Here is a 22,500-nt window from a genome sequence, read left to right as displayed (position 1 = left end):
CACATCCCCTAGTGGTGTGTCAGAACCGAAAGCAAGTAACACAGCAGCTATGTAGGTTGGGTGAGGCGAGCTGGAGGAGGCGCGGTAATGGTGCGGACAGGCTTCACGCTCATCCTTTGTAGCACTGGTGTCTGCGCCGCGACTCTAATTTCATTACAGCGAAGGCCGACTCTCGCCAAGGTCACCGGCTGAATGGGGAAGGGAATGCTCGTATGCTACATGTGTTACAGGACGCTTAGTGTTGTCAAGTGGCTGTGTGTATGTGTGTGTGTGTGTGTGTGTGTGTGTGTGTGTGTGTGTGTGTGGGATTAAAGTTTCGTGAGTTACCATGCTAGATTGATAACTTGATTTGTCCTTGACCATAAATTGTAGATGAATGGAGGGATCAGTTAGTGAATGAATGAATATATATAAGCGAATAAATGTGTGTGTGGAGGAGTGGGTGGATGGATATATATATCACCTCAACATCTCTCAACAGTAATCTCATCATCTCTATTCAGTGAAAGCACAGGTCGATTGCAACATTGTAATGGGATATCAGCGATGAACTTGGAATGTGAGAAGCGTAGACTTATGAATAAGAGAGCCACAATGGAGGACACGTGTTGGCGATACCTGCTGTGGGTTTCACAAGTCGTGTTACTTCGTTTTCTGGGAATAACTCTGTAACAAACTGATTAATTAAGATCATACTTTAACAGAGTTTATTTTAGAACGCAAATTTTCGTCACTATGATCAAAAAAATTAATCGATCATAAGATTTAGCTCCTTTATTGGCTCTTACCAAACATTAGCGAATAAAAGACTACCTATTGCCAATAAGATCTCTTTTAGTGACCATATTCGGAGCTCATATATATATTTTACAATTTAGCAGTTTAACCTTTCACTGTGATACGAAACAATTAACAACACCAAAAGCAATACTGGAAGTCTTTATAAGCATCTACAAGAAAGAAGAGGATTAAAAAAAATAATTATGCAATTTCTAGCCAGTTTAAAGATTGGAGGTGGCTGTAGAACAAGTGATTAGTAGTTAGTGAAAGATGTACCAAATGGCAATCACTCATACTTTTTTTTTTTTTTTTTACATTTCTTCTACCCTCACACTCCTTCCCATCACGCCCCATTTCCCTCATCTCTCGTTTCTCCCCCATTATCTCTTCATCACCAGTCACCACCACAGCCTCTTTCACTCTACCTCATCGCTCTCCCTCACTCTCCCCATCACTCTCACTCACTCTTCCCATCACTTCCATACTTCCCATCACTTCCTTCCCCATGAATCCATTTTATCAGTAAGTCACGTGATCCCGAACGTTATTTTTGTTGTTTTCTCCCTTTTACCACATTTTAATTCTCTCTCTCTCTCTCTCTCTCTCTCTCTCTCTCTCTCTCTCTCTCTCTCTCTCTCTCTCTCTCTCTCTCTCTCTCTCTCTCTCTCTCTCTCTCTCTCTCCATTTTTCGTGTTCTATCCTATTTCTTTTCTTTTCGGTGCCGTGTGTTTCTTGTTTCTTTTTTCTCTTTATTTGGTTTCTTTCCTTCCGTCTGTTTTGTTTTTTGTTGTTTTTTTCGCAGTTTTGTTTTCGTTTTCTCTCTCCTGTAAAAGTTCCCTGGTTATTCTCTTACAGCTCTTTCTCTTTCCCTTTAATAGAAGTTACCCCATTTTTTTTATTCTCTCTCTCTCTTTCTCTAATTTTTATATTTCTGCACCTCTTGATCTCATTTCTTTTACTAGTTTTTCGTTTCCAATTCCTGAGTGTTGCTGTCATTGCCATTCTCTTTCTGTAGATCATTGACTTTTTTTATTTTTGTCTATATTCGTGGACTTGGTGTGCTTTTCTCTCTCTCTCTCTCTCTCTCTCTCTCTCTCTCTCTCTCTCTCTCTCTCTCTCTCTCTCTCTCTCTCTCTCTCTCTCTCTCTCTCTCTCTGTGTGTGTGTGTGTGTGTATTTCTAAAAGGTTCTTGCATTATATTTCTGCTGGGAAGGTTTCTTGTTGGAACGGAGGAGCGAAGATTTGTTTCTATCTTTTCCACGTTTCAGTTTGGTCCAGGTCAGTGTCGTTCTTTCTTCGTAGTCGTGGTTTTACTTGACTTTTCCCTGTTTTCTTCTGTGATTTTTATTTATTTATTTTATTTTTTTTTTGTATCTGTATCTGTACTTCGTTTCTTTCCGTATATTATATTACTTAACCTTCCATCTTTGCCTCATCATAGACTAATGTTTGTTTATTTGTGTTGGTTTGTTTACTTGTATATCTTTTTCTCTGCCTCTCATAAATCTCAGTCTCTCTCTCTTCATCCGTCTACCAATCTATACATCGATTAATCCATCTCTTTGTTTGTCAGTCAGTCTGTCTCTCTGTCACATCTATCAATATGCTTGTATCGCTGCTTATATACACACCAGTCTACTTACCTGTCTGTCTGCCTTTATATCCGTTATATCAACAGATTGTGTAACCGGCCTGCCATTTTTAATACAAAGAGACTCATGTATGTTTGGGGCTTCTCTTGTCATATCATTTACTTCAACAAACACACACACACACACACACACACACACACACACACACACACACACACACACACACACACACACACACACACACACACACACACACACACACACACATGGAAGCTTTTCATCCTCCGCCCATCCCGAGTGTTGAGTTTCACGATGGGAAACAGTGTGTGAAAGTGAAAAGGAGCGAGAATGTGAGTAAAAGAGAGAGAGAGAGAGAGAGAGAGAGAGAGAGAGAGAGAGAGAGAGAGAGAGAGAGAGAGAGAGATACGTAGAAGTGTATTTATGTAAGTGCTAGCGAAAATGAGAGAGAGAGAGAGAGAGAGAGAGAGAGAGAGAGAGAGAGAGAGAGAGAGAGAGAGAGAGAGAGAGAGAGACTCGCCTGTATATTTACAAAAGAAGATCCTCCTCTCTCTGTTGTTTCCTTGTAGATGGCTTTTCTTTGTTTCTTCCTCTTCCCTTTAGTATTTTTCCAGCCCTTTTTTTCACTTTTTACTTTCATGTCGCTGTAGCTTTGTGTGTGTGTGTGTGTGTGTGTGTGTGTGTGTGTGTGTGTGTGTGTGTGTGTGTGTGTGTGTGTGTGTGTGTGTGTGTGTGCGCGCCACTGGTTCATTTGTTTTTCTTATCTGTCATTATGGTCTAACTTTCTTTCTTCGTTTTTCTTTTTTTTTTTTCTTGTTTAATTTTCTTTTACTTCATGATTACTTTGGTTATTATGGTGTTTGTTTCTCTTTCTTTTCTTTTCTTGTTCCCGTTGTTGTCGTTGTTGTTCTTCTGGAGTTTATAACTACTACTACTACTACTACTGTAGTTTATAACTACTACTACTACTACTACTATTATTATTACTACTACTACTACTACTACTACTACTACTACTACTACTACTACTACTACTACTACTACTACTACTATCACCACCACCACCACCACCTTGCTACCACTCGTACCACCGCTGCCGCGTCTCACATTTCGTCATCCACAAAAGCGTTCTCAAGTAGTTTTGAATTACCTTTACACCGTCCATTACCAGGAATGTCTTTTGTGTGGCTGCCGAGTCGAAAAAGAGAGAGAGAGAGAGAGAGAGAGAGAGAGAGAGAGAGAGAGAGAGAGAGAGAGAGAGAGAGAGAGAGAGAGAGAGATTACCAACAGTACAAATACAATATCTGTATTTTCTCCCTGTGCAAATGATTAATAGCTTTTACTAATTAAGGGATGACTTAAGTATTAAAGAACACTTATCCTCCGTAGAAAACGGACAAAGTATTAAAAAAGTAAAAAAAAGGTATATTCCCTAGTTACTCAGACGTCAGGAAAGACTTAATGTTATCTCCGTCTATAAATAACTCACTGAATACTAAACACGTGGAATATTGCAGGGTCCATCACTCACATCTGGTATTAAGGGGAAGAATAATTGTCCCCAAACACGTGCTGCTCATAATCCTGCATATATTAAGGTGTGTTGGACCATATCGGCTGAATTGTCAACCACCTCTTTCTCTTCCCCCATACTGTACATTCTCTTCCCTTCAGAGGCTCAGAGTTTATGAAGTATTTGAGTATTGTATTTATCTTTTATGTTACTTGTGTTGGTCAGCTTTCTTACATAATGCTGGGTATTGGAAAGATGCACTCGTGGTTACAGGTTAGAGATGTAATATGCTGACTTCTACTGTGTTTTTGTTTTTTTATTTAACCCAAAGTGTTAATGTTCTATCGACTTCTATGTAAAACTACTGCTAGATTCTTAGCAGATCAGAGAATGTAAAAGTAAGAGGAGGTGATTAGATGGGTGGATGAGCCGAAGAAACTAAGAACGTAGATACTTGATAATTTCAGTAGGAGAATTGCAGATGGTGTGTTTGAAGTCCACATAAGGAGATTTGCAATCTCCTCATGTTCTGATGTAACGCAGATCAATGGAAGTGTGTATGGAAAGTTACTTCACTTCTGTCCACGGCTATTCCGAGAAACCATTACTTATGTCGTGGAAGCGCCGCGTCGCTGCCCCGCGAGCCTCACACAGCTCATCTTTGCACGTCATCTTGAAGTGCACCGGGGCATCTCAACGGCTGTTTCAAAATGCTTTGTGTCCATAACCCTTTCATTGGATATAATCACAATTCTTTTTCCATCGATTCCTGCCTGTATTATATTGTAACGTATGCAATGGATTTGATTTATTTGATAATTCCTGATGCTATACTGGTTTGTATTGCGATGATTTGAAGCAGCGTGGTATCATTAAACATCTTGAACACAAATCACGACTATACTGGAAGATCACAGGCATATTTAATCACGTTCCCATGATATTTTCTCTCATTAACGATGCATCACTAGAATCATAAACGCGTCCTTGGAGTCCACAGCAACTCCCACTATACCTTGTTAACAGTAGAGATATGACGCCGAAACGTTTGAATACCCTGCCCCACGTCTTGTGCTGGCTTAAGGAAGGAAGGAAGGAGTATATTTTCAACAGTTTCTGCAGAAGGGTCGTGTTACCCCGCCGTGCCTTTGTTACCATAAAAGTTCAGTGCAAGATGTGGACGAGAAAAGAACTTGCATTAGGATCAAAGCAGTGAGCGGAGGGATGCAAGTCAGGGGAGAGGTAGGGAAGCGGTCAGCCGTCTCCTCCACGCCTGCCTCACATCACCGTCTCCATGCCCCACATAACAAGGCCGCCGCCGCAACCCGGAAGAGCGGTGAGCAGCGAGCGGCTTAGCGTGATGCGTGGTTGTGCGGTGCCGCGTGATGCTGGCTGCCGCGCGAGGGGAAAAACGTAATCATCAAAACAGTAATCTTCAATCTAAATACATGAACAAATTAATTGTGTTCAGGGTACACACACACACACACACACACACACACACACACACACACACACACACACACACACACACACACAGCATATTAGTTGCTCTGAAAGTATATTATCTCATCCAGCATAAATATCAGTAAAATAATGAGTTCCTGCTTCATCAACTAGCAACTATTATGTAACACTGCAGCCTTATCTGATCAGCTTATGCTTGTTGTTGTTGTTGTTGTTGTTGTTGTTGTTGTTGTTTTCGTCGTCGTTGTCGCTATTGTTTTGTTATCGATCTCCATGCTATTCCTCTCTCTCTCTCTCTCTCTCTCTCTCTCTCTCTCTCTCTCTCTCTCTCTCTCTCTCTCTCTCTCTCTCTCTCTCTCTCTCTCTCTCTCTCTCTCTCTCTCTCTCTCTCTCATCGTAAGAACTTCATTCCTGAGTGTCCTTTATTCCTTGTTCTTGAAAGAGTATTTGCGTCCTCCTGTGATCGCCGTCTTCGTCTCCTCCTCCTCCTGCTCCTCCTCCTCCTCCTCCTCCTCCTCCTCCTCCTCCTCCTCCTCCTCCTCCTCCTCCTCGTTCCTCATTTTCTTTTCTGATCGTTCGGCAATTATTTTTTTTTAAATGCTGCAGGTCCCCCACACCTCCTCACCCCTCAACTCTCCTCCTCCTCCTCCTCCTCCTCCTCCTCCTCCTCCTCCTCCTCTTCCTCTAATGCATCATTAAGCTAATAACCTAAATTGCGGCGAACTCCAGGGCTTAAACGTTTTAGATGCGGCGAATATTGCACAAAATAACACACGTGTTGCGAATCAGAATGGATCGCGCCCTTGCATGTAGGCAGAAAAGATTTGCGGGAACATCAAGACCAGCGTATGTGTGGGATGGTAGCGGGAGAGAAGCGGGAGAGTGGGAAGCAGGGAGGGAAGCAGGGGGGAGAACTGTATACACGAGCACTCTACCTCTGCGACTCCAAAAAGAAATCAGATCGAACAAATGAAACCCGGTCACCAGAAACCAGTGATCAAACTTTCACGGGTGATGGACTGCGGCGTGACCTTTTTTCCTCCTCGTGCTTGAATACAACTGGCTTTTACATAGGTTTAAATCTCCGCTAAGGCAAATATCACCACTCAAAATTGCCACAAGTCTGAGCTCTTGGTGGTTGTGGTGGCTTTGTGTGTGTGTGTGTGTGTGTGTGTGTGTGCGTGCGCTGACCTTAGACGTGTTTATTTGATATTTGCTCCATTTATCACTGCTTTGCTCCTCCTCCTCCTCCTCCTCCTCCTCCTCCTTCTCTTAGTTTATCTCCTCCTCCTTCTCCTCCTCCTGCACACTTTCTCAAACCGAGCCGCCATTTCCAGGACCAAGCAAACTGTAAAACTACTGGAGGCAAAAATGGCTCGCTCAAACATTTAGCAGCAACAGGTTTTGATCTCAGTTAGCTAGGAGGGAATATCTTTGCCTGATGTGTATTCCAGAACCTTACCTTCCTTCATGCTCGTTTTATGCTCGTCTCTGTTTTTTTTTTTCTTGGTATGGCCAGAAGGAAGCCTGAGTTTGGATTCTCTCTCTCTCTCTCTCTCTCTCTCTCTCTCTCTCTCTCTCTCTCTCTCTCTCTCTCTCTCTCTCTCTCTCTCTCTCTCTCTCGCGCGGCGTTAAAGATCTGAAAAATACATAGAATCGTCTGCAGGAACAGGAAACTTTGCACCGTATTCTGAAACACTTCTGCGCAGCACCTCATCTACGAGTACTTCCAAGGGGCTCTAGTTGAAGTTGTACTGGTCTTTAAGTGTGTTTATACGGTTTTAGTGACCTGTTAACAAGATTTCCATACTATTATCAGGAGAAACACTCTTGAAAGCCAGGCACATCATCTCTGTGGTCTTTAATAACTGTCGTGGTGAGAGAGCAGTGTTTCTGAATGTGGGGTTTTATTATATGCCAAACATTTACTTGTATGTTTGGTTACTTATACTCCTATCTATTAGAAGCCAGACAGTCACCTTTATGTCGTTACTTATAATCTTACCTATGTTATTTCGTTAATTCGTTAATTCGTTATTCTAAAAGACATTATTTCAGTGAACATGTTATTTTATTTTTCTTTATTTTTTTATTCATTATTTTCTTTACCTGTCCAATTTCACAAAAAAAAAAAACATGAAAGAACGGTCATTTTGCGATCCCAGAAATATTAATTATACTTGTAGAAAAAAAAAAAGTTAAGAAAAGGTCCCCAGTTTAGTTTTGAAGGTGTCTTGATATGCATCTTTCGAAACATCTCAAGTCGTTGGAAGGAGGCAGAATATTCACCCGTACAAGTGCTATTTCGTCCTCCAAGATATCTCAGCGAACGTTCACATGTTCTTGCACTCGTCATTTCTAAAACACATTACCTCGCTGAACATAATCATATCGACAAGTAATGAGGTATGCGGTGACTTCCTTTCCTGAGAACGTGGTAAATCTGTCAATAGATAATAAGGTACCTTCCCCTCTCCCTCCTCCGCTCATTCCTTGACTCATCTCGTTGCGTTGTCAGAATACCAATCAGTCACTCGTGTCTCGAGAAGATGAACATTTGTGATGAGTATTTGGGCTCCTTCACTGCGGGACGAGTGGCTCAGCGCCTGGGACTTACAAGAGCAGTGCCTCTTAATGACTTCAAGACTCTCGCTTCTCTCATTGACAGGGGAAGATCGAAGTTTCCGTCTCTCTGTGGTTGTCCCTTTGTCTTGTTCTGCTTCCCTTTCTGTCCCTGTGTCTCGCTACTTCCCGTTCTGTTCCTGTGCCTCGCTGCTTCCCTTTGTCCCTGTGTCTCGCTGCTTCTCTTTCTGTCTCTGTGTCTCGCGGTGTTTCCTTTTATGCAGAACCTTGGCGATGTTCACTCACTGCAATATGCAACAGTTTAAAGCACTGGAAACACTGTATTAAATCTTTACAAGCACCCATAAGAAAGAACAGTTTTACAAGAATAGATTTTCCAGTGTCTGGCCAGTAAGATGTCTGGAAAATATATCAACATAAAAAAGAATACTAGAGAATATTAGAGAAACAACAAGAATCTGTTGGTCTACACGTGGCAGTTCCTGTATTAAACACACCTATACTCATCTATCATTCCTATCCATAAATCTGTCTCTCTTTTAAAGCTCCCTACGGACTCAGCACTAATAACCTGATTAAAGTTAGTGCGAAATCAATAGGAAGGTGATGTGTGGTTGAGGAACTATGCACGAAAACCGAGTGCAAATGTGTTAACTTTGTAAATAAACGTATTTTCAATAACATTTTTACCTTTTGCAGTATTTCTTGTTCAGCATTGTTTTTTGATATTTCAGTTTAAGTAGTATTTATGAATGGAATGTTTCGCCTTAGTGTTTTGGTGAACATTTCCAATTCGTTTTGTAATTTCTTTATTTCCTTGTTGTGTCAGTCAACTTGTGAGGCGCTGCCACAGTCATGACCTTTCTTGCTGCGACGCCTTCCATGTATTATGCAGACGGTGCATTCCATTTCTCCTCCTCGTCCTTCTCCTTCTCCTTCTTCTCCTCCTTCTCCTTTTCCTCCTGTTCCTGTTCCTGTTCCTGTTCCTGTTCCTCCTCCTCCTCCTCCTCCTCCTCCTCCTCCTCCTCCTCCTCCTCGTCCTCGCCCTCGTCCTTCTCCTTCTCCTTCTCCTTCTCCTCCTGTTCCTCCTCCTCCTCCTCCTCCTCCTCCTCCTCCTCCTCCTCCTCCTCCTCCTCCTCCTCCTCCTCCTCCTCCTCCTCCTGCACTAAATCGCTCCGGCAATAACTTCATAAACACAGCCACTGTACATACGTCAAATCGACCAAAAAAATGGCAATAAAAAAGCACAACAACAACAACAACAACAAAAAACAAAAAGAAACAAAACTCTTTTATCAATCAAGTGAATACATAAAGTTTGTCAATAACTTTGATGGAGTTTCTAGGTCTTTTTTTTTATGTTGTCAAGGAGGAACGATTGTCCAAAGGTTGTTAAGCATTTTCTCAGTCCGGACGGGGGAAGTGTTGGCAGTGATTTATTTTCCTCGCGTTTTCGTAAAGATTTCCTTGCTCACAAAGCCCAGCGTGACATTGTTGTGAAAAATCAAATTACGAACGACAGAGAGAGAGAGAGAGAGAGAGAGAGAGAGAGAGAGAGAGAGAGAGAGTGAGTTTGTGTGTGTATGTGTGTGTGCGCGTGTGAGTTTCTTTCCTCGTGAAGGAATACGAACGAAAAAAATATCTGTAAAAGCTGTGCAGCAAGAAACATAATTGAAAGCACCATTGAATCGACGCGTCTGTGGAGTGACACGCAACATCAGAGTGAGGAATCGAACTCATGAGCGTCTGTTAAAATTGGACTGCCGGGCCATCTTACAGCTGTCCATTAAAGATGCAAACTGTCAGTGATGGATTCTCGGTGCCGGCAGCGGTACAGAGAGAGAGAGAGAGAGAGAGAGAGAGAGAGAGAGAGAGAGAGAGAGAGAGAGAGAGAGAGAGAGAGAGAGAGAGGAACTTTCTAACCTGACAAAAAGTGCATAATAACAGGTATTCTTCCACCTTTGCTTCCAATGTCTGACACAACATGGAAAGTATAAAGTCTCACGCAACAAAGGGAGGTCGTAAATATTCTTCAGAGTCACATGGAATATTTCATCAGTGCAGTGAATCGTCCCGAGTGTCTTGTGTTGCCTTGACTTCTGCCGTGCGTGGGTCGAAGGTTGCTGAAGGACTTTACTAAGTTATGAGTTAAGGAAGCGATGATCTAAGTGTGGCGGGTGACTTACTAGTGACTTACCGTGCCACTGTTGATGTAAGACCGTATTCTCAAGTGTTGTGGCGTCTTATCTCTACTGCTTTTTAACATGTTTTCGTGGTTGATGGATTGTTTCATGTGTTTTCGTGTTTCTGGTGATAGTTTAAAAAGTGGATTTAGTATTGTCAGTGGAAAAGACCATGAGAGCTCGGCTAATAATCTCAGTGGCTTTTTGAGGATAATTCTTATGAGAGAATAAAGTTTTTTAGGGAATTGGTCATGGAGTGTTGCGTTGAGGTGCCGTGGTAGTGAAGTTGTTATATCACGCAGTGAGTTGAAAAAAATAAATAAATAGAAAATTGCCAGTATGACGTGATCTGAGACGAATAGTTAATTTTCAAAGTGAAGTGTGTTAGTCTTCATAGCGTGACATGGAATACGGTAAAGCAAAATGTAACAACTAAAATACAGAAAGGAAAACACTGACGGGTAAAGTTAGCAAGATGACGTCATTTGAGACGAGCAGCTGATTCTCAGGTGACGTGTGTTAGTTTACCTAGCTTGGCATCGAATACAGTCAGGCAAAAGTAACATCTAGAAAAATACAAAAGCAAAAAACACACTGGCGAGTAAAGTTAACAAGATGATGTGGTGTAAGAAGAGCGTCAGATGTGTCGGGGTGACATGCGAGGAGGGGAAGTATGGCGAGGCTGAGCTGTGTCAAGGCGATACGGAATACCATTAGAGGAGGCGGTGAAGCCTCGCCTGACCTTGAACCATATTGTGAAACACTTCTACGCCGCATCTCCACTGCTTTCAAAAGGCTTTAGTTGAAGTGACACGTGCTTTTAAGGATGCTTTCATGGTTGTAGTGACAGATTAACAAGATTTCTACATTATCAACACGAAATACACCTTTGAGAACACGGCTAATCATCTCTGTGGCCTTTGAAAATAGTCGTGGTGAGAGAGCTAAGCGTTTCTGAATACGGCACCTTGAAGGAGTGAGGTCGGAGGAGATGGAGAAGGAGGAGGAGGAGAAGGAGGAGGAGGAGAAGGTAGTGGTGTTTGTGAGAAGGAAGAGGAGGAGGAGGTAGTGACGGGAGAGAGAGGGGAGGGAGGGTGGGTGGGAATCGGTAAGGGAGGGATCAGGGGGGAGGTGGAGGGGAATGTAAAGGGAAAGATTAGCATTTTTCCAGGAAGTTTTCAGGAACAAAGCACGTAAAGCGAGAGTGTGTTCGTCTAGCGAGTTATTTTTAGAGCAAGGTTGTCGGTCGTCTTCACTACACTTCCTTGTTTAAGCTTCCTATTCATGTTGCTTATTGTCTGATTTTCTTTTATTTCTTTCTTTACTCCTTGTTTTATTGTGTTTCCATTTCGTCTTCCTTTCATCTTTTGCTTAATGTTTTTTTTTTTTTCTTCGTATCTTTATTCTTTTTAGTGTCCTTGTTGTCCTTGAGAGAGAGAGAGAGAGAGAGAGAGAGAGAGAGAGAGAGAGAGAGAGAGAGAGAGACGGTACCTTCGCCCTTTCCATATTGGTTCTACTCCGAAAGGTAAAAGAAAATGTTAGAGGGAGAAAATGAGAGGTTTCGTATTTTCCTGCATGATTAGCAACCGCCACCACCACCACCACCTTCCTTTTTGGACAGTAAGCCAGTTTATCGATTCCCTCCCTCATACTCATCATCCTCTTTTACCTCTCTCTCTCTCTCTCTCTCTCTCTCTCTCTCTCTCTCTCTCTCTCTCTCTCTCTCTCTCTCTCTCTCTCTCTCTCTCTCTCTCTCTCTTTGCAGCCTCATCTTTCCTTACTAATTAGCCAAAGGTGGAAATGAAAACGAGGACAAAAAGGGACAAAAGGGAAGGAAAACAAAGAGATAAGAAACAAGTTAGAGGAAGCAAATTCGAGGCAGAGAAAGATAAAAGCCAACGAGAAAAGTAAATAAACATAAACATCAACATAAAATAACATAAACATTTTGCAGAGGAAAGTTTTTTTTTTAGATGAATTTATGTGAATGAAAGAACCGTGAATTTTAAGAGTGACGAGTGAGAGGCTTAAAGGAGGGAGAGGAGATACAAGAGGAGGAGGAAGAGGAGGAGGAGGAAGAGGAGGAGGAGGAGGAGGAGGGGGATCTTCTAATGACTCATCACCGTCAGTTCCTTTTTCATTCAGCTTCCTTCTTTTAAACGTTACGATAGAGAGAGAGAGAGAGAGAGAGAGAGAGAGAGAGAGAGAGAGAGAGAGAGAGAGAGAGAGAGAGAGAGAGAGAGAGAGAGAGAGAGAGAGAGAAATATGTCATGTTTGTTTTTTTCAAATATAAATAAGTTACATTCTTTTTTATTTCCTTTATTCTTGTTCTGTATTTCATTCACTTTTGCTTTTTTGATTAGTTTTTTTTTTTATTCTTTCGCTTGTGTTTTTCTTTTATTTTTGGGGACGTGCATTTGTTGTTGCACCAGCCTTCACCTTTACCCTTCACTGTGTCTCTCCCTTCCTCTCCCTCTCCTCTTTCTGGCCCTCAGCATGCAGTGGTTATACAGAATTTTTTTTTTTATCAGTCATGTATTGTCCTTCACTGCCTGCCAAACTCTCTCTCTCTCTCTCTCTCTCTCTCTCTCTCTCTCTCTCTCTCTCTCTCTCTCTCTCTCTCTCTCTCTCTGTGTGTGTGTGTGTGTGTGTGTGTGTGTGTGTGTGTGTGTATCCTGTTTCTGGCATCCTCATCTTTACTTCTTTCTCTGATTATCATCATGCTTTCCTTCCTTATTTATCACTATCAACACCACTTCTCTCCTCCTGTCTTCTTCTTCCTCTCTTTTTCTGTCTTCACTCCTGCCGACTATCAACACTATACTTCCCATTTTTTTTTCAGTAATCACCTTGCTTTTCTTCCTTAATTACTGATTTCAACACCTTCCCCACTTCCTTCTTTGTTCATCTTACTCTCAGCTTCTATGTTCACTCCTGCCAATTTCCAACACTCTATATCCCATTTTTTTTCCATTCCCCATGAAAAAACACAAACCCATTCTCTCTCTCTCTCTCTCTCTCTCTCTCTCTCTCTCTCTCTCTCTCTCTCTCTCTCTCTCTCTCTCTCTCTCTCTCTCTCTCTCTCTCTCTCTCTCTCCCCCATCACCATCATCTCCCCACCAGCCATTTTTCCACCTCGTTTTAACCCTTTTATCACTCCCATCTTTATTTTGTTTACGTTATCTCCATTTTTTCCCTCTCCATTTCGTTCCTTGTCCCTCTTCCCCGAATAACCAATTCTTCCTTCTATTCCCTCTTTATTTTCTCTTCATTACCTTTACTTTCATCATCTCTATAGTTTCTTTTGTTTTTCTTCATTTCTGGTAACTCCTCCTTCTCACTAAACATCCTTCTGTCTTTTCTTTTTGGAGTTTCAAGAATCTTGATCATCTTTTTGCATCGTATTTTTCTTCCCTATCCATTTTTGTAGTCGCAGCATTGCTCCTTCTCTTCCTTATTCTGCCTACACACGGCATCCTCCTTCCCCGTTTCTTCCTCCTTTCTTCCTTCTTTTATTTTATTGCCATGCTCCGAGAAACGCTATCTCCTACGTGCTCTGTCTTCCCCTTCCTTGTCTTCACTTGTCTTCCTCCTCCTCCTCCTCTTCCTCCTTAGTTTTTCTTCCTTCTTTCTCTCGTGATTTCCTTCCTTCCTTTCTTCCTTCTTTCCTTTCTTGTATTTTTTCTTTTCCTTCACGTACACCTCACACTTCCATCACACCTTTCCTTCCTTCCTTCCTTCTTTTCACACGTTCACAGACTGCCCTTTCAGCGTCCGTTCTCGTTGTATACATCACACCTCCCTCATTCCTTCCTTCCTCCCCTCCTTTCCTATTTCCCTCCTTCCTTCCCTCCTTTCCTATTTCCTTCCTTCCTTCCTTCCTTCCTTCACTCCTTGCTTTCGTATGCTCACAACGCTCGTAGCCCTCCGTCCGTTCACGTACACATCACAACTTCCTCGAGCCTTCCTTCCTCCCTCCATCCTTCCTTCCATTGGTATTCTCTCCACTGCACACACTCGCGCGCACACACACACACACACTCACAAACCTCCCTCTTCCTCCGTCAGGGTGCTCACGTTCTGGTACCTGCCGGCCTTCAACGCGTGGCTGCTGCTGTGTCCCCTCGCCCTGGCTCACGATTGGCAGATGGGCTCCGTGCCACTCATCACCTCCCCAGATGACCCCAGGAACTTGGCCTCGCTCCTCTTCTACGCCGCCCTCCTGCTCCTCCTCCGGGCTGGCTGTGTTCTGAAGGTGGGTAGAGAGGAGAGGGTTAGGTTTGTGAGTGTGGGTATAGGTTGGGGATGGTGTGCATTGGGAGATTGGGGAAAGGGTGGTTAGTGAGATTGGGGAAAGGGTGGTTAGTGTGTGTATGAAGGGGGATTTGTTGTAGATCAGGTAGGGGATGGTGTGTGGAGGAGAGCAAGGAGAAAGTACTGTGTGTAAGGGAAATAGGGAGGGGATGGTTAGTGTGTGTGTGTGTGTGTGTGCGGGGGGAGCGTGGAAGGTATAGTACAATGTTACAGAATAGGGATGAGAAGTCACGTAGTCCTGTATAAAGTTATTAACTTCAATGCTAATATGCTGTGAATGTGTTGCTTTGTGTTGCACTTTGCTGAGTTATTTGGCTTGATGACGTGTTATGCTGTGGTGTGTTGCGTTGTTATAGTCACAAAATCCACATGACGAAAAGAAAGGACCTTCAAACCAAACTCACGAAGCAGGAAGAGTCAGACAGGCAGAGGATAAGGTCACAGGGCGGTGGGAGAGGGAAATAAAAAAATAAATAAATAAATAATTATGGAAACCTAAGAAAAACAGGTTGTAATTAATTAACCATTTTACCTGTCACAATCATCACACATTTCCAGCAGGTACGCCGAGCTCACCTATTCACTATCAGTTATGCTCGCCCGTAGGTCATCACCACCTGCCCACGTTCTCAGGAAGTAAGCGGGAAAAAAAGCGGCAAAATTGCATCCATCAGTCATGTAGTAATTAAATGTCTATCAATCTGCGTGTCCGTGTAATTATCTGTCTATTGCCATCCGTGAGTGTGTTTGATGACTCGCACTCAGTCATTTATTTTCCTACTCAATTTTTTTCCCTTTTTTTTCCCGTGTATTAATTTGAAGACTACATCACTTATTCATGTACTTTTCTGTTTCTTTTTTTTTGTTTACTTATACTCAATCATTTATTTCCATACTTTTTTTTTCCTCCCATTATTTCCCCTGCAAGTTTTAGTTTAAAGACTCCAATACTCACTCATCGTCCTGTTATTTTTTTCCCTTTTTCCCCCCTTTTACCTACTTGCCTTTTTTTTCTCATTTTTTTTTACTCCTTTGATAACTCCCGTACTCAACTATTTTTCTGTTATTTTCCTTCCCTATTCTCACTTTTACTCATTTGGTGACTTACGAACTCATTTTCCTATTTTTTCCTGATTTTTTTTTCATGTGTTCTTTTAATGACTGCTCTCCTTCCTTTGCCTGTTACTTTTTCTCTATTTTCTTTTTTTTTCCATATACAGGTTTGATGACTAGGGGACTTTCATGTATTTTTTTCCTACTCCCTTTTTTTCCCCTTATTTTTCATCTTTTCCCATGTATTCATTTGTTTATTTATCTTGGCACTGGTTTACCGTACTTTTTCACATATTCTATTCCAACCTTCATTTTCGTTTCATTTCACATTTTTCATTCAGATTCACGGGATGAGAGTTCACAATTTCCTCCGCATTCCTCATTTTTCACCGCTGGCCTTCCATTTATTTTATTCCACACTCACTGCTACCTACCATTTGATCTCCCCCTTCCTCCTTACCCTCCCCATTACTATCATATCTTCATCTTCCAGTCCATTTAACCATTAGTTCATCTCTCATATATCCCCATCACCCATTTTTACATTTGAAACCCCTTCCCTCAGGCTCATTTATATATATGCTACATACGTACATGCAGGGATTTGTCTAATTTCCCCTCTCTCCCCTCCTCATTCCCCAGGGACGCGAGGGGAAGGCTGTACTGCTCGGCGTGTCCCTTCTAGTCCTCCCCTTCCTCCCCGCCACAAATCTCTTCTTCACCGTGGGCTTTGTGGTGGCTGAGAGAATCCTGTACATCCCCAGGTAAGGAAGGACAGGTGTGGTGGTGTTACTTGTTATGCTATCATGAGGATTTTGTTTATTATGTAAGAAGGGCACCGGCTGAAGGCAACAAATAGAGCGAAAAAAGGTCTACTGAGGTGCCAGTCTCAAAAGAAAGATAAAAACTCTCATCTAAATCATCATCAATTAGATTTTGGACGTTATGTGGTTGTTATGGTGACGAGAGAGAGTTTGTGATGTGGTTGTCGTGATGTGGCGATGGAGAGGATGAAGTGGTGGTGACAAGGACGTTGTGGTGATGTTAAAAAGTGTAAGCGGATGTTATGATGATGTTGGGAGGGTAGGTGGTGGTTGTTCTGATGCTGACAGGGTGTGGTGATGGCAGGAGGCTGTGGCGTTGCTGGGGAGGGTGCAGCAGTGATGGAGTATTGGAGAAGACTGCCAGACTATGCGAATATTGGGTGAAATTAATTCTGGAAGGCATCAAGTAGTGTGTGTATGTGTGTGTGTGTGTGTGTGTGTGTGTGTGTGTGTGTGTGTGTGTGTCTAGCCTGTTTGTCAGTCAGCGGGTCAGGTCAGGTTGGTGACGTGACCCACACAAGTGCCGCGCCGGGACTGTGCTGGCTGGGTGTGGTTGGGTCTGCTTTTGGGTCACCGCGCGATTGTATTCCGCCCTGTGGGAATAAACCCATTTTGCGCTGAACTGCAATTTAATAACTCCCCTCTTTGTTTTCTGGATCCGCATGAAAGCCTCGCAAATGCACGCGAAAATGATGCAAAAGCAATTTTCTCATCCAAATGCAAACCCCATTGGTCGAGGCGGGGCTGTGGTGGTGCGGAGCTGCTCTGGCCACGAAGAAGAACAGGACACGCCAAGCTCTGAAAGTCACAATGCCCGACGTGGTTGTGTCCTCCCTTCGTGGGAGTGCAGGGGAGGGTGGGATGAGATGTTTGAAAGCATAGAAGGAAAAGAAAAAGAAATGAATGGTATGGATAAGGTGAGAGGAAGAGGACACGGAAAAGAACTGATTTGTTTAAAAAAAGAAAGCTGGAAGAATTCAAAGGGAGATATGAAAGATTCAGAATCAAAAGAGGAGGAGAAAAAGGAATAAACGATATGGATAAGGTGAGAGGAAGAGGAGAAAGAAAAGAAAACTGAGTTGATGGAAAGGAAAATGCTGGAAGGACTCAAAAAATTGGAATAGAAAGAAAGGATTTGGTTTGCGAAAAGGATAAGGATGAAAATTAGAGAATTTATTTGATTGAAGACAGAGAATACTGAGTTAGAGAATAAATAGGGATAAAAGGAAAGGGAGAAAGGAAACAGAGTATTGGGTTAGGGAAAAGGGAAGAAAAGAAAGGGTAAAGAGGAGAGGAAGAGGAGATACGAGAGTGTGGACTAGGGAAAAGGAGAAGCGAAGGGGGTAGAAGAGGAGAAAGGGTAACTTGACTTATGTAAAAGGAAGGGATAACAGAACACAAACAAAACAGAAATGGAAGAATGAAAGAACCAAAAGGAGAAGGAGAGGAGAAAGGAGGGGATTGAATGGAAGATTGTGTCATGGGAAGAGAGGAAGAGAGAAGAGGAAGGTGGGAAGTCAGTAAGGGAGGAATGAAAGAGCTAAAAGGAGAACGGAAGGAATGAAACAGATAGAAGAAAGGATTGGAAGAAAAAGAACACTGTCGAGTGGAGAGGAGAGGAAAAAAAAAAGGGAGACAAGGAGAGGGAAGGAAGGTGGGAGGTCAGTAATGCTCTTTCCACGCCCTTGCCAGTCAGTGAGTCAGTCAGTGCGTGAGTCAATAATGTAGTGCAATACTTGTAAATTTACCAAACCTCCCTCCTGATTCTGTTCCCATCCATGCAAAAGTGATCCTCCTCTCCCATATCACAGGAAGAAACGGGATCTGGAATGTAATGGTAGACGTGTGGAATAGACTCGGTTATCATTAGTTAAGTCAATAGGGAGCTTTAACAGAAGACACTTTATAGATAGGGATAATAAATGTTAGGTGGACGTATGCATGTATGTGGAGATGTATGTATAGACCGAGTTATCGCTAGTTTAGTCGACTGGGAGCTTAAAGAAGAGACAAAGTTATGGGGAGTGATGATAAATGATAAATATAGGTGTGTGTGTGTGTGTGTGTGTGTGTGTGTAATAGACTTAGTTTTCAGTTTGTTGGTCCAGTCAATAGGAAGCTTTCATAGAGGAGACAAAATTCTGAACAGAGATGATAGGTCAATGTAACTATGGTATTTATATTCAAGTTACTGCCACGTGTAGGTCTAGCGATTTCTTGTATTTATCTTATTTTCATATGCAGTACTTGTCTTTCGCCCCTAAATCTCTGTCTTTGAACTGTCCTTCCCTATAGTTCATCCTTCCATTTACACACTATTTTATTTTCTTATGCAGTACTAGTCTTTCGCCCCAAAATCTCTATCCTTGAACTGTTCCTCCCTATAGTTCATCCTTCCATTCACACACTACTTCCAGCTTGACCTCTGTCTGTTTACCTTCCATCTACCTGTCATTTTATTCTATCTTAATCTATCCTTCCACGTACGTTGCACTCTGTTAAATCTATCTTTCCCGTTACTTGTGCTATGATCCATTTCTACCTCTCCCGTTTACCTGTCATTCTGCGTAACTTAATTTATTCCTCCATTTTTTTTATTTCCACTCCTATTACTTTTCCTAATCCTTCCATGTAACGATTTTTTTCCCACGGGTATCCTCACCTATTGATTAACTTCCGCTGATCATTTTAATACGACTGTAAAAAAAAAAAAAATAGAAAAATAAAAGAAATATGACCAAGTGAATAACTAAGTATTTTAAATTGCAGATTTTCCCTCGAATGTAATTGTCATGAACGAAAATATGGTCGGGGGATAATTAATTGGATAGGTGTGCGTGGGACAGGTATTTGAGGGTGTCAGCTTAGTACAGGTGAGGCGTAGGCACATGGGGAAGGAAAACGGGAAGAAGTGTAGAGAAGGAGAAGGAGGTAAAGTAAAGGAATGGGAGAGAGAGGATGTAAAGAGAAGGAGTAAGACGAAAGACAAAGAAGGAGAAAGGGAAGGGAAGTGAAAGGGTAAGGGGATAGAAGCAGTGCAAGAAGAGGCGGAGAGGGAAGGAAAAGAAAAAAAAGAGGAAGAAATAGGGAATGGGAAGGGAGAAGGAGAGGAGGTAAGGAAGATGGAAAGTAAGAGGTTAGAATAATAGGTAAGGATAAATATTGGGAAAAAAGGGAACGAAGAAGAGAAAAGGCAGGAAAAGGAAAAAGGAAAACAGCAAGCGAGAGCAGAAGAAAAAGACGGAGAGGAGAGGAAAATGGGAGAGGCAAATTAAAGGAAGACGGAAGGAGAAAGGGAGAGGGAGAAAGGCAAGGAAGGAAAAGGAATGGGGCAAGTTGGTGGCAGAGTGAGGAAGAGGAAGAGGAGAGGAAAGAAAAGTAAATAGACAATAAAGACGGAATGAGAATGGAAGTGGCAAATTAAGAAAGAGAAAAGGGTAGGCTGAGAGGTAGAATAAGGAAGAAGGGAAGAAGCAAAATACTGGAAGGAGAAGGTAAGAGGCTGAATAAGGAACGGGGGGACGGGAAGGGGAAGAAAGAGTAAAGGAAGAGTGGAAGTAAAGGGGGAAAAAACACGATAAGGAATAGGGAAGGGAGAAAGGAGAATCAAGAAAGGAAGTAAGAAAAAAGGAAGGAAAGAAAAGAAGGAAAGTAATTACTCAATATGTCGATAATTTAAGTGCAAGAAATCAAAGAATGTCAGTAATAAGATGCTTGTGGTGGTGTTGATGAACGTGATTCTTTTGAAGGCAGCGAATGAAGGTCAGATGTGTGTGTGTGTGTGTGTGTGTGTGTGTGTGTGTGTGTGTGTGTGTGTGTGTGGGGGAGGTTTTATCAGCAAGGCTTGGGAGGATTTAATGAAGTGTGAAAGCGACATGTTAAATTCCTGGAGCTGACGTGTGTGTGTGTGTGTACTGGAATATGTGAGGTGTGTCAGACATGAATATATGAATTATAGACTCTCTCTCTCTCTCTCTCTCTCTCTCTCTCTCTCTCTCTCTCTCTCTCTCTCTCTCTCTCTCTCTCTCTCTCTCTCTCTCTCTCTCTCTCTCTCTCTCTCTCTCTCTCTGTTCCCCCAATGTGCGTAGGAAATTGCAAGAAAAACAAACTGACTCGCATAAAAGGAAGTACGTGGCAGAAGTGTGTGTGTGTGTGTGTGTGTGTGTGTGTGATTCACCTACGGTCGTCTGCTGGTCAGCCAGCCAGCCGTTCCCCTACGGAAGGAGCTCAGAGCTCATAGTGACCGATCTTTGGGTAGGACTGAGACCACTGACACACCACACACCGGGACAGCGAGGTCACAACACCTCGGGTTACATCCCGTACCTACTTGCTGTTAGGTGAACAGGGGCTACACATTAAGAGGCTCGCCCATTTGCCTCACCGCGCCCGGGATTCGAACCCGGGCCGTCTCGGTTGTGAGCCGAGCGTGCTAACCACTACAGTACACGGTGTGTGTGTGTGTGTGTCATTTCTTCACACACAAATAAAATAAACAAAGCAAAGTAAAAGGAGACAAAATAAAAAAAAATAGCGTTTTGCATTAATATTTGAATCAGCAACACACACACACACACACACACACACACACGTGATTTAAATAGTAGTCATAGTCAAGCAACCAGTGTCATTTTTCAAATTGAGAGAGAGAGAGAGAGAGAGAGAGAGAGAGAGAGAGAGAGAGAGAGAGAGAGAGAGAGAGAGGAGGGTGTCTGCCTTAATCCTTGTGTCGGCAAATAGTGCTTTGATAATCTGCATGTGCGCCTTTGTGTGTGTGTGTGTGTGTGTGTGTGTGTGTGTGTGTGTGTGTGCGGTCGTTTATGAAGGTGTAATGTAGTTTACCTGTTGATTGGTGTGTGCTGAAAAGACAGGTGGTAGTGTGGTTTGTGTGTGTGTATTACTGGAAGGTCGTAGTGGTGATAGAAGTAGTAGTGGTGGTGGTGGTGCTGGTAGTAGTAGTAGTAGTAGTAGTAGTAGTAGTAGCAGTAGTAGTATTCAACATGTACCTCAAACTAACAGGACGCAATACAGAAAAAAAAAGAAAAACACGATATTTTCCATTATTGTAATACCTGGCATTAAGAAAGGGATCATCATTACTATCAGCATCATTACTGTTACCGTTGTTATCGCCCTTACTGCTGCTACTGCTGGCGGTTTTCTGATCCATATTTTAGCAGGAACCATATTTCTTACCTGTCCGTGTATCTGTCTGTCTGTCTGTCTCTGTTTAAAGTCCCAGGTATTGATTTGAGACGCCTTTACTCGTGCGTCAGGGAATAACAAAGGTGTGAGTGAATGGTGTTGAAACCTTTGCCGTATCATGTTATTTCGTTATCCATCATGTGCTTCCTTCCTCGTGTGAGGGACTGTGCGAGCGTGGCTGAGGGTGGTGGTGGTGGTGGTAGGGAGGATTGTGCTGGGTATAGGGATGGTGGTGGTGGTGATGGACTAATAATCATGAAACAAAAATGGTGGTGGTGATTACGTAGTATTGATGATGGTGGTGATGACGATTTTAATGGTGACCCTACCACTACTCGTATCACCACCACCACCCCTATAACTAATACACTAATACCACCACCAGTAACACCAGATTGCCACAGCAAAGCATGGTTCAGCGTGGTTGTCGCCTGCCGGTCAGCAGCTGGATGGCCCCCCTGCAAGCAATAATAATAACAGTCCTGCTGCAAGATCCACAAACACGCGCCACTTTTCATAACGGGAGCAGAGAGGGTAGTAATAGAGACGCGGAGGTTGAAGAACAGGAAAAGAACACGGCGCAAACGGCAGGACGGGCGGCAATAACAGCGGGGAAATCAGCAAAAAATGAAGAATAACAGCGTGCATTAAGGAGAATTATGCGCAATTAAACGCGCGTATAGTTAAACATAACCAGCAATATTATACTCGTGAAGAGAGAAAATAATGAATGTAAATAACGTACCTACATTTGTTACCGAATAACGACATTAACGTATTAAAATAGATCAATAGGAGTGTTTATTGATAAATTTATGTAATCTAATCTTTCGTATACATTGTTTGTTCGGAGGATAATTATCATGATCAGTGTATTATGGGATGGTGTCAGTGAATTTCATTGTTATATTCCCTTGTGCTGAACCTATTATTGTTATTGTTATTATTGTTAGTAGTAGTAGTGGTAG

General features: G+C 42.5%; 1 protein-coding gene and 1 non-coding gene across 2 annotated transcripts in view; one reads left to right on the top strand and one right to left on the bottom strand.

The window, feature by feature from the left end:
• LOC135112517 (protein O-mannosyl-transferase TMTC1-like) overlaps positions 1–22,500 on the top strand; it is a 205,578-nt gene that overhangs the window by 139,714 nt on the left and 43,364 nt on the right. The window contains exons 8-9 of the mRNA XM_064026932.1: positions 14,205–14,391; positions 16,146–16,267. Coding sequence (XP_063883002.1) covers positions 14,205–14,391; positions 16,146–16,267 — 309 coding nt within the window. The remainder of the gene's footprint in view (positions 1–14,204; positions 14,392–16,145; positions 16,268–22,500) is intronic.
• Positions 20,708–20,781, bottom strand: Trnav-cac (transfer RNA valine (anticodon CAC)). Its single transcript has one exon. It is a non-coding gene; the product is annotated as a tRNA-Val (tRNA).

This window comes from Scylla paramamosain, chromosome 24, assembly GCF_035594125.1.
Source record: "Scylla paramamosain isolate STU-SP2022 chromosome 24, ASM3559412v1, whole genome shotgun sequence".
Taxonomy (NCBI): Eukaryota; Metazoa; Arthropoda; class Malacostraca; order Decapoda; family Portunidae; genus Scylla; species Scylla paramamosain.
This window is presented reverse-complemented; position numbering and strand designations above follow the sequence as displayed.